Raw genomic sequence first — 16,464 nt, 5'->3', positions numbered from 1 at the left:
ATACGTGGCCAGGGCTTGGTGGCAGAGCTGGTATTGCCCTACGTGGAGAGTTAGATCCCTTCTCTTGCACAGAGCCGTGTACCAGGAGTCTCACTAGATGCCTGTACTGGCAGGAGCCAGCGATTCCCAAGGGTCTTGTCTTGATTGGTTGGTGAACGTCTCCTGCCAGAGCCCATCACTTTCTACTACATGCTTCTATCCAGAAATAGGTCTTGAAGTTCCCTGATGGCTTTTCAGGTTTTAATCATGTTAGGATTTGGGGGTTCGTACCTCATGACAGTGTGCAGTGTGATGATCCACATTCCCATGCAGACCCAGTAGGAAAGAGCCAGTCACAGTCATGGTGTTGGGCAGTGAGTCCAAGGACTTTGATTGAGATGTTACTTATCGATCCTGCTGCTTAATGAACAATAACCTCATGGCTAATTTGTTCAGATCCAGTGTTTATCAATATCTGTATTGCATTTAAATAGAAATTTAATTAGTGTGTTTTCTAATCATGAAACACAAGTGTGCTAATTATTGCCACGACAGCCTCAATTATGATAGAAAAGGCAGCGTCACAACGTTACTGCTTCATAAAATGCTTTCTAATGCCGAGGCTCATGGGAAATCTTCTAATTATCTTTTCTTGGGCATGAGTGGAATGCATGAGGAAAAAGATGCACACCCCAGGGAGCCTCTGATTGTCTTAGATTTCAGCACATACTGTGTTCACCACGGGTCCTGATCAATACCTGCTCACATGGCAGCAGCTAGCTGCATTTAACTCTTGCTAAGCATGCAGCCAGCCCAGCTACTTCTTTGGGGTATCTAGGCCATTTAGTTCCAGTGGGCTCTCTGAGGTCAGCCCCACCCAGTACAGGCATCTCTGAGTCCCCTTACACTGTGTGGGGGGACCTGACCAAGGAGAGGGGTATAAGGCAATACCAGATCTGTGCACAAGTTCACGTTCATTACCAAGTTGCTACAATGTAGCATCACAGTGGAAGGGAGGAGTCTCCATGGGGGACTGTCTAGATCAGGTTGCTCTTGGGCGTGTCTGCAGGGAACTGTCTTGATTATGGTAACTATGATAGCAGGAGGATTGGTGCTTGGGTAGGTGGGAAAAGCACAGAGCTAGCTCACTCTAGGTGGCCTCATTCCGAACTAGGTTGGTGTCCTAGACTGTGTAAAAGAAGAGAAAGTGAGTATGAGCTAGCCCAAAACAGCACCAGGTAACAGGGAAATGGTCCCACTGGCCCCACCTAAGAATGTTTCTTTGACTTTCCAAGAAGGGAAAGCACTGTTTGGTTTGAATCTGTCAAGTATGCAAAACTGAGACAGCTGGACCTCTCTAGAGGAGGGAAAGTGTTCCTGTTTCTGGTAACTTCTGTCAGCATTCCAGAAACTGGTGCCACATGGGATAAAGGACCATTCCTGGTCACACAGGTGGGAGTTAGGCGAAGATTAAGTGTAACTAGTGTTTTTCTTCCCTGATCTTTCTCCCCTCCTATCTGGCCTCAGTAACTTGAAACAATGTGAAGTTTCTTTTATGTGTAGTAAGGTTTTTTGTGAGCCAGCTCTTTAAAGGAAGGCTGGAGAATGCAGGGTGTGCCGTGGGTAGGAGGCCCTCAGGATAGGGCAGTCCTGAGCAGTCTGTGCCTGATTGTGTAAGGACACAATCTGGAGCTGAGTGCCGGTGGGGAGTTAAGTGGTAATTGGGATGGGAAGTGTCTGCTAGAGGCAGAGGGTGTATCGGTGTATTGTATGTGGCTCTGCTTGACCAGGCCTAGAGTTGAGCAGGCATCCGCTCCCTGGGGAAAGATGGTTAAGAAAGGAAGCCTGAAGGGACTGTCCTAAAGTCAGGCTCACTTGGCCAGGGAGAGCTTGCTGGGAACCTGACTGGCAGTGTCGGGAGGAGGTGGGAGGAAGAGTCACATTTGCCATCAGAGAGAAGGCAGCGGTGGCATTTTGAGGTGCTTGTGATCATAGAGGTGTGGACTTAGGAGCACGAGTTGCTTTTATTCCCTGCCCTAGAAGAGGCACAGTACAGGTGAAACACCTCCGCAGGGTGGTGGATTAGCATTTGAACCACTCAGGTCTAAATGTCACCTTTGGGAGACAGCTTTATCTCACCAATCCTTTGCCAGATCCTTCACTTTGGTGAAATCAATCCTTTTCTAAAATACCTGCATGGATTAGAAGCACTATTGGTGCCCCACCCACATATCCCCGTATGGGAAGGGGCCAGGAATTGTGGAATTGGCTTTCTAACTTGCTGTATTAAGTTATTGGAGTTATTATTATTATTATTATTATTATTATTATTATTATTTTGGTTTTTTTGAGACAGGGTTTCTTTGTGTAGCCCTGGCTGTCCTGGAACTCACTCTGTAGACCAGGCTGGCCTCAAACTCAGAAATCCGCCTGCCTCTGTCTCCCAAGTGCTGGGATTAAAGGCGTGAGCCACCACTGCCCGGCTATTGAAGTTATTATTAATTTGCTGTAGTATCTGAATCCCTTCTCTGCACAGACTTGCAGGCCCTGACTGTTTTGTTTGGTTTTAAGCTATCTCGGTATAAAGGGCTTTCTCTTTTAGGTTCTGTGTACCTGACCTCACTGGGGTTGATTAATACTGTGTGACTGCTGGCTACGGGTGTGTCTTTCCTTTGTAGATTGCTCTCTTCATATCTTCTGTCTAGTTTCTGACTTGCCTCCTTCACAGGATTTGTTTGAATGTATTCTAGACAGCAATCCACTGTCAGGTCCCAGGAGTGCAGACAAATTTCCAGCCAGGGTCTTTGCTTCTTACTTGGTTTAAGGGGAGTGTGACGTTTAATGTGCAGCTTGACAGGATCCAGAATCACTGCAGATAAGTCCCTGAAATACCCATGAGAGCTTGTCTAGATTAGGTAAACTGAGGCAGGAGGACCCACATGTGGGCAACACCATTCCATAGGCAGTGGCCTGGGTTGAATATAAAGGACAAAATGAACACTTCCGTTCATCTCTCTACTTCCTGACCATGGATACAATGTGACCAGCTGCCTCACCTTCCTGCAGCCATGCCTTCCCCACCACTGCACCTTCACGTTGCTAACCCCCTAAGTCACCTCTGGCTTTCCTCTAATAGTGACTCTGCCTGTGGACACATCAGGGCTGGTGCCTAACACCTGTTTTCTGTACAGAGCTCCAAGCTACAGCCTTCTGTCCTTTCTTCCAGGTCATGGATTACATTCTGCCACCCTTGGTCTCCTTGGTTCAGAGCCAGAACGGTGAGTGAAGCTACGGCACTGAGAATTGGTTACACAGTCTGGGTTTTATTTGTTGGAAATAACTGGGTGCTGCTGGGGACCTGGGGTGACCTGGTCCTCACCACCGTTGGTGTACCACCGTGATGAGCACACATTCTGTGCTCTCCCCCGCCCCTCCTCATGGTCTTAGAATTCTTTTCTTCATTCCAGTGGAGTGGAGACTCTTCAGCTTGCGGTTGCTTTCGGAGACCACAACCCTGCTGGTGAGCCAGGAGACAGAGGATGGTGACGAAGAGGCCAGCTGCGACTCTGACAGCAGTCTCCTGGCGCTCATCAGAGATGAGTTGCTACCCCAGTAAGCACCATGCTGCCCACTCACGCAGGGCCGTGTATCTTGCAAGGGAGCTTCTGTCCAGCTGGTCCCATGATGGGGTTGGGTCTTGATGTCCCTGTGTCTTTGCACATGGTCTCATACTAGAGAGGTCTAAACACAGTCAGCAGCTGTTACACTGTGGAGGACCTAGAGGTCTCAGTCCCTCTTCACAAGCTTCTGGTGGGTTTGTTTGTTTTTGTTTTGTATTGTTTTTGTTTTGCCGGGTATAGTACTCTGATGCAAACTAAAAGATGTTCCTAGCTGGGGGGAGGGGTGGGGTTATGATTCAAGACTAATGGAACATGGAATTGCAAGTTCTCCTGGCACATCTCAGAAGTAAAAGGGATGGATGGCCCCTTTCCCCAGACTCCTTGGGGAGGGGAGTTGGTAGCCTAGGTGATGAATTGTGAACATGGAGGGGCATGGTCTTCCTTCTGGTTGACATGCCAGGATGGAACACTAAGATTCCCAGGAGCTCCTAGGGAGGGTGGGGGAGAAGCTAAGTGGAGTCCTCATAGTGGAGACAACCCTCCGCTGGATCACACAGAGTACTTTCTGTTTATCTCGAGAGGGTCTGTCTCTGCAAGCCAAGCTTTCCTGGAACTCGATATGTTGCCCAGGCAGGCCTTGAACTGACAATCCTCCCTCAGCCTCGTGTTCACAGAGTGTTGTTAAACAGAGTACCTTTTCTCCCTATAAGGCCATTTTACACGATTAAATGCAAGGTTGCATGTTTTGCATTTTACTGTGCATGAAAGCCAGATTGTGGCTTTCCTCAGGGCTGGGCTGCAGTCAGTCAGGTAAGTAGGCCGTCTGGAATAGCAGCCTTGCCGAAGCCTCCCTCAGTCTGTGGCATGGAAGATAGAATTGCCGCAGAGGAGGAGACATGTCATCATGCTCTGACTTTACTAGTGGTGAAAGTCTGAAATGCCTTACCTAGAACCAGATCCACTTTGAAACATAAAATCAAAGTCTGACATTTCAGGCGGCTGTGGGCCTGCTTGTCTGAGCAAAGGGCGTGGTTTTTATCAAATTTCGTGCTCAGAATCTCTGTGATGATTGTCACCATGTCCAGGGGACTGAGGCTAGCTGTTGTCCACCTCTGTCCCACGGCTTGTGTGTTTGTCTGTTGGTCCATCCACCCATGTGTGCATGTCCTCGCTTGGTTCTGGCCTTCCCTTCAGGTCTCCTTGTCCTCTGATGCCTGGGGTTTGGACAGTACTCCTGCCTTACTGATGAGAGGGGATTTCCTCTTTGGAGAGGCAGATCTCACATCGTCCAGAAAATCATCCTGGTTTTTAGACAGTGGACAGACAAGGTCGGATTTTAAAGGTTCATGCTGGAGAGCAGACAGTATTTAATGGCGCTTAAGCCCAAACCGACCTTCTTAATTAAGCGGGTCCTCTCAGGAGTTTGGGATCCAAGTCACTATCAACGGCAGCTGAGAGGTGAGAATTGTCTTATGCTCTCTGAGAGCTGACTACACAGTAAGGCGAGGTCGAGCCTTGGAGGTGCTGGGTCTGTTCACACAAATGTAAATGCAGAATGCCTTGATTTACAGTCTTGAAGGGACTTTTAGCCTTAGGATAGGATAACTAATGTTGTTCTCAGCTCTTATCCCCAAACTGGGTCATTTTTACCCACTTGGAATTGTGGAACTGATAACAACCAAACAGTTGCTGACCAATGGGAATAGACGTTCTCCTTGGCCAGGAATAGACCTGGAGGTGGACACACACGTCAGCTTGGGGTTTAGCTACAGGGTAGATGTCACATCATTTCTGAGAATGGGTGGAGACTTTTCCAGGAAGTTAAAAGCATTTATGTATTTATGTATGTATTTATTTATTTCTAACTATGTGTGGATTTGTACATACATGATGAGTACAGGTGCCCAGAGAGACCAGAAGACTTTTTCCTCTTGAGATGGATCTGGCTTTCCCATGATGCATAGCCATAAGCATCCTCACACAGTGGCGGAGGGGGTGTGGGTGTGTGTGTCCTGGAGGGTTTTAATCTCTGAAGATGGCTCCAAGGAAAGGCTCTGGACAGTGCCTGCTCTCCATGTCTTCAGCAGAAGCAGAGGGGCTGGTGGAGATGGAATGGCAGGCCTCATTCCCCTCACGAGGAGTGAGCTTCCAAGCCTGTTGCAACCTCATTTATCAATGAGGACTGTAGAGAAGAGTGCCGTAGGAAGGGGGCAGAGAGTGACAGCAAAGTCGAAGGGTTTCCTGCTCTAACTTCATGGTCGGGGAAGGTGTTACATGGGCTGAACAGGCCTAGGGGAAGTCGGCTGCTTGGCCCGACTTTGATCACCTAAGACAATTACCAACATGTATTTGAGCTTTGCAGTGTGTTCATGTATTCATTTTTCAGCTGAGTGTTCGGCATCGGAAGGATCATGCTGATAAAATGTCTTGCCGTGTCATTATGACAGAATGACACCCGGTGTCTCTCTCCTGGGGAACATAAACATGCCTTCCTTTCCTTTTTGTCAAAGAAGAAAATTCTCTTGTTACCTGTAAAATCATCAGGGCCATGATGACTTCATAAATTATTAGGGCTTCATCCTTTAGAATCTGGGGAGGGACATAGTCCTCCTCCTCACAGGTTGCAAGGCATTTCCTTTAACTGTTTGGGATTTAGATGGATTTCTATCAATGGCAACATGCTGCAGTTAGCTGCTGTAGGAACACTGCCTAGGAACGATCTCGACTCAGACTTCGTAATTTCCATTCCTGTGGCTCAATAGACGTCTGGAAGTTAGTTTGTTTCCTTCAGGCCCAGGATTCTGGGCTAAGGTGTAGCCCTGTGTGGGAGCACTTGTCCAGTGGGTGCAAGGCCACTTCCCAGTAAAACACACACACACACACACACACACACACACACAGAAACAGACAGTGGGGTGGGGTGAGCATGAGAATGCAGTGTCACAGTGAACATCAAGTCTTCATGTGTCTGTGCTTGCCTGCACGAGGGAATACAAGTGTGGAATTCTTTCATCATCCGGCATCTGTCCCCTTGTGATTATGATCCCCATGTGTCTCCACTGCCACTATGCTGTGTCTTAGCCACGGATGTCACTGTGGACAGAGCTGTGGGTGCAACACTGGGCCTCATGTCCACCACGGGACCCAAATGTGAGGTGACTTAGAGACACTAGCATGGACACCCCATGCCCAGGTCTCTTGCTGGCTACACAGCTCAGCGCTGGCTTTCTCTTGTGCTTTATGGAATGGGTGTTAACACTAGGAAGCTTCACCAACAGTAATCCGTGCAAGTACTGTGCTTGTAGCTAGGTACGCTTTTCCCCAGATGTTGGCAGGTTACAGTCTGTCATTTCCTGACACATGGGCCATATCAGGGAGAGAAACTGAGTCATGACTGGTGGCTTTACTCCTCAGGTATGAACACATTCTCATGGAGCCTGACCCAGTTCCGGCCTACGCCCTGAAGCTGCTTGTTGCCATGACAGAACACAACCCTGCTTTCACCAGGTACTGAGAGGTCAGCGTTGTAGTTGCCAAGGGGCAGGGTCACTGTCCAGTCTCTCCTTTGTGTCATTGATGCTGTCTTGGCCCAAGTTTATATGTTTTAACTCTACTTGAGTTTGTACCCCATGAAATGGGTGATACGTCAAACCAACAAAGCATGGACTCAGGGAGTTATCCAGAGAACCTGAGTTAGAGTCTTAGAAGCCATATAACACTCGGTACGTGGCATGAGCGTCTGTAGTCTCTGTACTCCTAGAGACGGGAGAATCCCCAGATGCCAGCAGGCTAGCTAGCTCAATGTACATATGAAAAAAGCAAAGAGACCCCGCTTCAAAGCAGGCTGCAGAAGCCGGGACCAACAACAACCAATGAGGTTGTCCGTTTATGACTGACTCGTGTGGCCTTGTGTGAGCACACTGGCACACACACAAGTGCACATATGCACATGTCTGTCTTATACACACAACCCAAATGACAAACGCCTTAAAGGGGAAAACACCCTCTGCACATAGCAGCGTTGTGTGTGTGTGGGGGGGCATTTGTGAGTGTGTGTATGTGGTGGATTTTATTTTTTTTCTTCTTTGAGACAAGTCTTACTATTCAGTAGAAGCTAGCCCCTAATTCACTGTGTCCCTCAGGCTGGCCTCAAACAGCGCCAGTCCTCCTGCCTCAGTGTCACAATTGCAGGTGTGTGTCACTATGTCCAGATCACACATGGTTTTGGAATGCCAGCTGGTGCCCTGCTTAATAGTGAAGGAGCCAGTAAGTCCTGGTCCAGTTTGTTGATGTTTTGCTGCATCTGATTTAGCTAAAGTGACTTTGAAAAGTGGAACACGGGCTGGAGAGATGGCTCAGTGGTTAAGAGCACTGACTGCTCTTCCAGAGGTCTTGAGTTCAAGTCCCAGCAACCACATGGTGGCTCACAACCACCTGTAATGGAATCCAGTGCCCTCTTTTGGTGTGTCTGCAGACAGTTACAGTGTACTCACATACATGAAATATTTAAAAAAAAAAGAGAGAGAGAAGTGGAACGCTTTTGTCTGCTCTAGAGTACTGCAAATGAGGCTGTCTTAGGAGCTCTTTGCTGGGACACTTTGATTCTGCAGGGGACAGTGTGATATGCACTCTGCTGAGCCGTGACAACCCAGGGTACACCAAGTGTGCCCCCCTTTCCTTTGTCTATTTTGAAGCTGTGTGTTCACAGATTTTGGAACCTTCAGGCTGACCTTTCTTCTTAAAGGAGCTTATTCTAAAGTTTCTTCCAACAAGACAATGATGGAATTGTGTGGAAATTCAAGAGTGACGTTCCTAGACATCATGAATTGGGAACTTTCTTAGCTTTAGCGACCAGCACATCTCAATACACCTAGAATCATGGGAAGGGAAACCTTCAGTTAAGGACTTGCCTCTGTTCTGTTACCCTGTGGGCACATCTGTGGGGTGTTTCTGTTGTGCCAGGAAGTGTTTGTGAACATCAAAAGACCACCAAGGAGCCGATTCCAATGCAATCGCATCAGGGTCTCTCTATACCAAGCTCAGGCTTGGGCTCTCCTCTAACCCAACCCTAACACGGCAGGACTGGAAGGTGGAGCAGCCTCGAACCCTCAGCAGAACAAGGTTTTATAGGGAATGGGAGTTAAGTGAGGGAGTCTAACCTGGCTAGTATCTAATTGAATGTCTATTGTAAGCCGACGTTAACAATCACAAACGGTCTGAAAGTACATCTGAAACAATCAGACTAATCTTGATTGACTGTTGCTAGGAAGTAGCTAGGGTGTTACTTTGGGGTATGGGCCAAAGACAAGCCGTGGGGTCCTTCCTGGGTCTTGGGTACAGCTTGGGTTCACCTGCAAGTCAAGTTCTCAGGCTTTTTTTCTTTAAAGATGGAGGCAGGTCTCAAGATGGAGTAGGTTTGGCCTCTCATTTCTTGATGGCTAATTGATGTGGGGGTCCCAGCCCACTGTGGGCAGTGCCATTCCAGCAGGTCACTGTGGGCAGTGCCATTTCCAGCAGGTGGTCTGAACTGTAGACAACGTGGCCAAGCATCCCAGTGTGGTTTCTGCTTCAAGCTCCTGCTCGAGTTCCTGTCCTGACTTCCCTCCTTGATGAACTATGAATTAACCCTTTCCCACTCAAGTTGCTTTGGTTATTGTGTTTATCAACAACAGAAGGATGTATGACAAGACTGGTGTGGCTGTGGCTGTGTCTGTCCAGGTTTTCAAGTTTTGCCTGGTTCATTAATTTTTTTCCTTCTTCAGTGCCGGGATGAAGGCAGGCAAGTGCTCTTTCACAGAGCTGAATGCACGGTTCTCGCTTCTGTGAACTAGAGTCTCTTCCTGCTCAGACTCAATGTCCTCCTGGGCAGAGAGCTGCTGCTCTGTCCTGTTATTTAATAACAACTGAATTCACTCCTGTGGCAGGTGTTCTGGATGCCAGTTCTTTTGTTCAGATGAATCTCTGCACCCGAGAGAAGCAAGAACATAAAGAGTCTCCTCAGAAGAGTCTTGGTTTGAAGATGAGGCCATCTAGGCTTGGAAGTTAGATCATTGTAGACTTTCCCCCTAAGCATTTAAGAACAGGACCCAGTGGACTGATTTTTAGAAGCATTTTGTTTTGGTCTGGACAAATAAATATTAGAGTATATTATTTCTGTCTTAAATCCTAACAGTAAAGTCACGGGTTCTTTGGCCACTGCATCCCCTCACTGTCTGAGTCTGTGCTTCCAGTGCAGGAATTAGAATTTTGGTGTGTGGCCATCCTGGACAGCTCTGACTCTGTGTGTGTGTGTGTGTGTGTGTGTGTATGTATGTTTTGAAGTAGTGTAGCTTTGTATTGTGGTAGTTGATTTTTAAATATTGATATTATCATTCCCTGGCTCCTTGACAGTTTTTTTTTCTTTTTAATTTATCAAGCTGCCTTGGTGCTCTTGGCAGACCTCTACTTACTTTTACTCTTGGAGACTTCTTTGCTGAAGTAATATATGAAAACTAGACTTCATTTTGTTTAGCATTCGCCCAACTACTCGTAACATTGAATTTCTTCAGTGTTTTTTCTCCGTGCCTAATAAAAATAAAAACTACCCTGCAGGCTGGGTGTGGTGGTGCACATCAGGAGCCCCAGCATTCTGGAGGCAGAAGCAGGTGGATCTTTGTGAAGTTCAGAGGAACACCATGACCTAAAGCAAACTGGGGAGGAAAGGGTTTATGTGGCTTACACTTCCAAAGGATCCTTCATCATCGGAGGAACCTCCCCCACAGGAGCCACCCACAGGAACCTCCCCCATCAATCACTAATTAGGTAAAATGTCCTACAGGTTTTCCCTTAGCCCTGTCTTAAGAAGCATTTTCTCAATTGGGAATCCCTGCTCTGTGATAATTCTAGCATATGTCAAGTTGACATAAAACTATCCAGTACAAGCACTGTGGGGATGGAGAGATGGCTCAGTGGTTAGAGCACTGGCTGCAACGCCGAGGGAAGCATATAGCTACACTTTGGGTTTTGTTTTTATTTCCACAGGGTCTTTGTCTGTCTGTCTGTCTGTCTGTCTGTCTGTCTGTCTTTTATTTTTTTGAGACTCTCATATAGTCTTTGCTGTCCTTGTACTTGGTATGTATCTGAACTTGGCCTTGAACTTCTGATCCTTCTCTGTGTACCTCTTGGACAGAGGATCATTTGTCTTGTCTACCCTGAGAACCAAATAACTATTGGGGCCCTGAGCCACCCTGTGACAAATGGAACTTTCTTTATACTATACTTTAATTTTCATTTGTATGTATGTATGGCACACATGTGGACGTGTGTGTGTGTGTGTGTGTGTTTGTGTGTGTGGTATGCATATGGACATGAGAGAACAGCCTGGGGAGATTAGTTCGTTATTTCTACCACATGGGTCTCAGGTATTGAACTCAGATCCTTGAGCTTGGCTGCAAGTACCTTTGCCCTCTGAACCAGCTTGTTCCTCTCCCCACCTCATTTTAAAAATCTTATTTTGTAGAAGTTTTAGTGGGTAAAACAAACCTTAAGGGTTCAGTATTAGTAGTACTAAGGTTTATTTTCCCTCAGTTCTAAACACAGCAAGTACATGACTGTGGTGGTTCGAATGAGAATGGCTCCTGGAGGCTCCTATGTTTGAATGCTTGCTCCACAGTTAGTGGAACTGTTTGGGAAGGACTAGGAGGTGTGGCAGTATTGGAGGAGGTGTGTCACTGGGGGTGGATTCCCTGCACTGGGAACCGGCCTGGCCAGCATCGCAGTCTCACATGTGATACTTTCCCACTGTTCGCTGTCAGCAGAGATGTGACTTCAAGTCACATGAACGCTGAGCAGTTACCCTGGGCCAGAAGTGGATGACATACTCGGTGTGTAACTTATAAGGAAATTACCTAAGGGCTCATTGTAGGTAAGGCTGTAGGTAAGGTTGTAGGTAAGCTTCACAGGGAGAATGTTTGCCTAGCTGTAGTTCAATGGTCAGCGCTTTAAAAAGAGTCTGTTGTAGACAGTTGCTGGCAGTGATTTTCCATGATGAAATTACCCAGTGTAATGCCAGCATCACTGATAGGAACTAATTGGAATCTCAAGGTGACAGGGTTTGTGTGGGGTGTACAGGTCTCCATGTCCTCAGCAGGATGTGGGGTTCTCCATGTCCTCAGCACCCTCTCAAACTTAACTCATGGCTTGCTTAGACACACTACCCTTCCCACTTGCCTAAGGACCCATTGTCAGAGCATGTGTGGACTGATGAGCTGTTTCAGGCTCAGTGATGGCTTCCTGTGTGGAGCCGAGGGGTTAAGGATGCCAGGGTTTCTGTCTGCCTGCCTGCCTGCCTGCCTGTCTGTCTGTCTGTCTGTCTGTCTGTCTCTTGATAGAGAGGTCAGCACTGGCTCTCAGGAGCTCGATGAGTGAGTAGCTCACTGTGCAGCCATGTTGTGGTGGTGGCCAGCATGACATCTGTCCATGTCACACTGTGGTGTCCCTCCTCTGCTCTCTCCTGCAGCTGATTGTGTTTCAAGGTCTGTTGACAGTATGTCATTAATGCATCTCTGCTCACCCCCTCCAGTGGATCCTTGCTTTGACGTTAGACTTTTTCTCCTTCCTTGTGGTTGTGATGATACCTGGACAGTGCACATGCTGGGCAAGTGCTTTCGCTGAGGCGTGTCCCAGCCCTGATTTTAACCTCCTGAGACAGTCAAGGTTTTCTGACAGAACATCTGGCTCCTACGCCCTTTTCCTGTTTCTGCTCTTCTCACCATAGCCCAGACCATCGATGCAAAGGTGGGGAGTTGTGACTAACAGCAGGCTTCTGACCCTCCCACCTCACAGGGCTCCTTGCACAGTGACTGTGTGCTCTGCTGTGTTCTCTGTCCCCACCCCTCAGGTCTACAGTGTGGAGCGTCCTGCACAGCAGGCTGAGTTTCAGTGCAATGCTGATGCATAGAAACTGAAAATTGAATTTCATGTAATTTTCACATATTACAAAATAGTCATCTTTTGATTTCCTTCAGTCCTTTAAAAAGCCTAGTAATAGTTTCCAGCCAATGAGCCATACAAATGCAGGCTGCTGGTAAGGAGCTTGGCCAGTGGCACATCCTCGCCCACCCTGAGGCAAGGTGAAGGTCAAGTTCACCAGCCTGGCTCACCCCTGAGCCTAGCCTCCTCATCTCAGCTAGTGAACTTGTGCTTGCGCTCTCTCTCTCTCTCTCTCTCTCTCTCTCTGTGTGTGTGTGTGTGTTACCTCTCTCTCCCCCTCTACCCCCCCCCCCCATGTATGTTTACCTGAGTTTATATTCACTGTGTGAATGCAGCACCCTCAGAAGAGGGCATTGGAGCCTCTGGTGCTGGAGTTACAGGCAGTGGTGAGAAACTAGTGTTGGTGCTAGGAACAGAACCTAAGTCCTCTGCGCGGACAGGGCAGGCTCTTAACCACTAAGCTGCCTTTACGGCTCCATGAATGCGTATTTTAACTCCCTTTCTTTGAAGGAACAACTCTGTGTGTTTGCAATTCCAGGTTCCCCTCATGCCTGCCTGTGAGCACAAGGACCCCACATGCCACCCCCCATACCTCCTACATCTTCCGCCGCTCTCCTGGCTGCAGTCTGCTTTTGTGTCGTTTCTCTTCACCCCCTTCACATGTTTGTGCCTAGAGCAAAGGACTCAGTGCTTTCCAGTGCTGTCGTCACTGTTGGCTGCTCTTTTTTTTTTTTTTTTTTTTTCCTCGCTGTGCCCTTTGAATAGAAGAATCACCGTGGTCCCTTCCCTAGGACCCTGACTGTAGTGACGTGCCTCAGCACTTGCAGCAGTCAGCACCTCTCTCTCTCTCATCCTTGTGCACAGTGCATGGTAGGCATGAGATCCATGCTCAAATGGATGGTGAGAAAAGGCAGAAGCATTCACCTAACCACAAAGGCAAGTGGATTTCAAACCCCTAACTCCTACATTTCATGAAATAAACTGAATCAGAGAGAGAGAGAGAGAGAGAGAGAGAGAGAGAGAGAGAGAGAGCACTGCTGCTGTGCAGAAGCCATCTTGTCGACAGCTTCCCTTTCTCCCTCAGTGTGTGTGATGAGAGAGCCAGCCTGTGGTCTCAGTTCACTAAGCAGACGTGGGTCAGAAGTGTGTTACTAGGTTGTTAACAGACTTCCTGTTTCCCCTCAAATGTCCCTCCTATTGGAAGACACTTAAACCTGACCAGACATTCCCTTGTGAAAATTGTTACCCTTTCCACAACCATCTTGGGCAATGGGAGAGTTCTGTGTGAAAATTGTATTCCACCATAGACTGACACTGTAACTTAGTTCTAAGGCTTTCTCAGAGGATGGAGCAGTCAAACCTATGGCCCGAGCAAGTCATGTCTGTGTGTTTGCATCCAGTGGGGTGAGAGTATCCTCAGGGAAGAAGTGTCCTGCTCAGCATGAATTCTTTGGGTTTTTGCAAGATAAACATGTGTGTTAAAACTGTGGAAACTTCAACCCTGGCATATTTGTGTATGTATGTGAAAAATATATCATACACACACATGTGCACACACACACACACACTTCTTGGTGAGACTCCTGCAGCCCTCTGCAAGTGCATTAGGAAGCATGGCAGGAAAAAGCAGACGTGTAAAGGAGAAATACCACAAACATCATTGCTTTCAGGGTAGATGACACATCATCCTGTAACTAAACACCAAAAAGCCATTTCATTTTGAAGCTGACTCACTGAACAAATAATTTGAAATGCAGCTTGATGTCGGAGACTTTTAATTTAAAATGACTGTCACTGGCCCACTAGACTGGTAAATTATATAAATGAAAAAGTTTTGTTTATAGTCAACTACTTCAGTCAGAATAAATATAAAATCTAAAACTCCTAACCAGCATTGTTGGGGTGCCTCAGCTGGATATGTGCCATCAGCTCAGTGTGAGCACCCCCAGCTCAGTGTGAGCACCCCCAGCTCAGTGTGGGTACCCCCAGCTCAGTGTGAGCACCCCCAGCTCAGGGTATGTACCTCCAGCTCAGGGTGTGCACCCCCAACTCAGGGTGTGCACCTCCAGTTCAGTGTGTGCACCTCCAGCTCAGGGTGTGCACCCCAACTCAGAGTATGCACCCCCAACTCAATGTGTGCACCCCCAGTTCAATATGTGCACCTCCAGCTCAGTGTGCACGCAGATGGACTAAAAGCATAAGACAAACTTCTCCAGAGGATGAATGACTTTGGTATTGTTCTTTTAAAAGGAGGCAGAAGTGTGGTGGAGCTGAGGTGGGGCAAGATCAAGTCTGAGGTCCATAGCATTCCAGGACAGGCCTGGAGTGTCCCAGTCCCTGGAAGATGCCTCCCCCTTGTCCATTTGTCATTTCCACAGTAATTTAATGCTGTGGTATAGGGTTATTGCAGGTATAATTAAGACCACAAATTAGATGACCTTAAAATGTAGAGACGGTCCCAGCATACAGGCCCTTCAAATCTGGTCCAGAGCTGAGGGTTAGGTCAGTGAGATTTAAAGCTTGTAGAAGACTGGACACACTGGGATGCATCCTTTACTGCCTTTGGAGATGGAGGGGACCACATGGCAAGGACTGTGGGGTAAATTTTGGAAGATGACTCTAGACAGATCTTTGTTCCGCCAGACTTTGGAGACAGTGGGGCTCAGAGATCTCATGCCTGGGAAGGGAAAGGCTGAGCCCTGACAACAGCAAGAAGACAGACTTGAACCTGCCTCCAGCAAGTGATCACATACAGTTCAGCCACTTGCTGGACCGCCGTGCCAGGGAGATGGGGCCTAGACAGCAAAGATGTGTGGGACCACACTGACCAGGACTGCTTAGCTCTACATATGGCTTGCTGTCTATTTAAACCCAGGTCTTGTGTCAGGACCCTGAAGATGGATGTGGGAATCTCTGGATCACTGTATTTGTTCCTCTTCCCAACATCGCCACATTGAATAAATCACCTTTCTTTGCTTTTCACTCTTAATTATCTCTTTGATTGGCATATAGGGGAAGGGTGGGTGAACCTATTGGAAGTCTTTGGGCCCAGACCCTCACCCTAAATTAAACCTTAATTGTAGTAGAAGCTGAGTGAGTCTTTAGCTGGTAGTCACCAAGCATATGGGAACCTGAGTCCTCCTGTAGAGATCTGACCTCTGCTAACAGTGAGAAGATTAGAAATGGATCTCCCCTGTACGTGGCCTCCAGACTAGAGCACTTCCGGGCACACCTTGATCCTGGCTTCATGATCCTCTTGAGAGGATGTCCCAGGCATGCATAGCCAACTACATGTCCAGACAACATTGAGCCCATAGCTGGATATCTGTAAGCTGTTAGTTGGCGACAAGCTGTTGTGTGACTATAGTCCCTCATGGGTCATCTGTCTCTCTTTCTGTGAACTGCTGCTACTCAGACTGAGGAATTTCTCTACTTGTCACAGATGGATAATGTAGAAGCTTGTGTTCTACAAAGATGGCAACACGGACCTTTCCTACTTGGAATCCACTGTAACAGGCTATGTCACTCTACCAGCAGGAGGTCTACTCTGGCTTCTCTCACTCAGTCTGCGATGTCCATCAGGTTCCTTTGAACCTCCTCATCCAGACTCACTGATTGGACACTGGCTCTTGGTTCTCATCCACTATGCTGGGAATGTCCAGGTCATGTAGAGGGGGCCAATGTTAGATGCCCCAGCAAATAGAGTGAACCAAAAGTTTTTTAAATTGCCCCAGGTACAAAGGCGTATGAGTGGGGTTCCTTCCCACACCTTCAACTCTCCTAGATACCCCATCCCCTGTCTTCCCAGCTGTGACCTCAATCACTGGGGGGCCAAAGGCAAGACCAAATTTCTGGCCCACAGAGCCTGTGGACTTTGAAAAATGGTTCTTTTATG

General features: G+C 47.7%; 1 protein-coding gene across 16 annotated transcripts in view; it reads left to right on the top strand.

Annotated features, from left to right (window-relative positions):
- The window catches only part of Ulk4 (unc-51 like kinase 4), a 290,769-nt gene that overhangs the window by 94,339 nt on the left and 179,966 nt on the right, over window positions 1-16,464 (top strand). For 12 of the 16 annotated variants that reach the window (XM_034484051.2, XM_076917954.1, XM_076917958.1 and 9 more), the window contains 3 exons: window positions 3,206-3,257; window positions 3,447-3,591; window positions 7,014-7,106. In XM_034484051.2, the coding sequence (XP_034339942.1) occupies window positions 3,206-3,257; window positions 3,447-3,591; window positions 7,014-7,106 (290 nt within the window). The remainder of the gene's footprint in view (window positions 1-3,205; window positions 3,258-3,446; window positions 3,592-7,013; window positions 7,107-16,464) is intronic. The other 4 variants (XM_076917962.1, XM_076917964.1, XM_076917960.1 and 1 more) reach the window with 1 other exon arrangement.

This window comes from Arvicanthis niloticus, chromosome 21 (genome assembly GCF_011762505.2).
Source record: "Arvicanthis niloticus isolate mArvNil1 chromosome 21, mArvNil1.pat.X, whole genome shotgun sequence".
NCBI classification, from domain to species: Eukaryota; Metazoa; Chordata; class Mammalia; order Rodentia; family Muridae; genus Arvicanthis; species Arvicanthis niloticus.
This window is presented reverse-complemented; position numbering and strand designations above follow the sequence as displayed.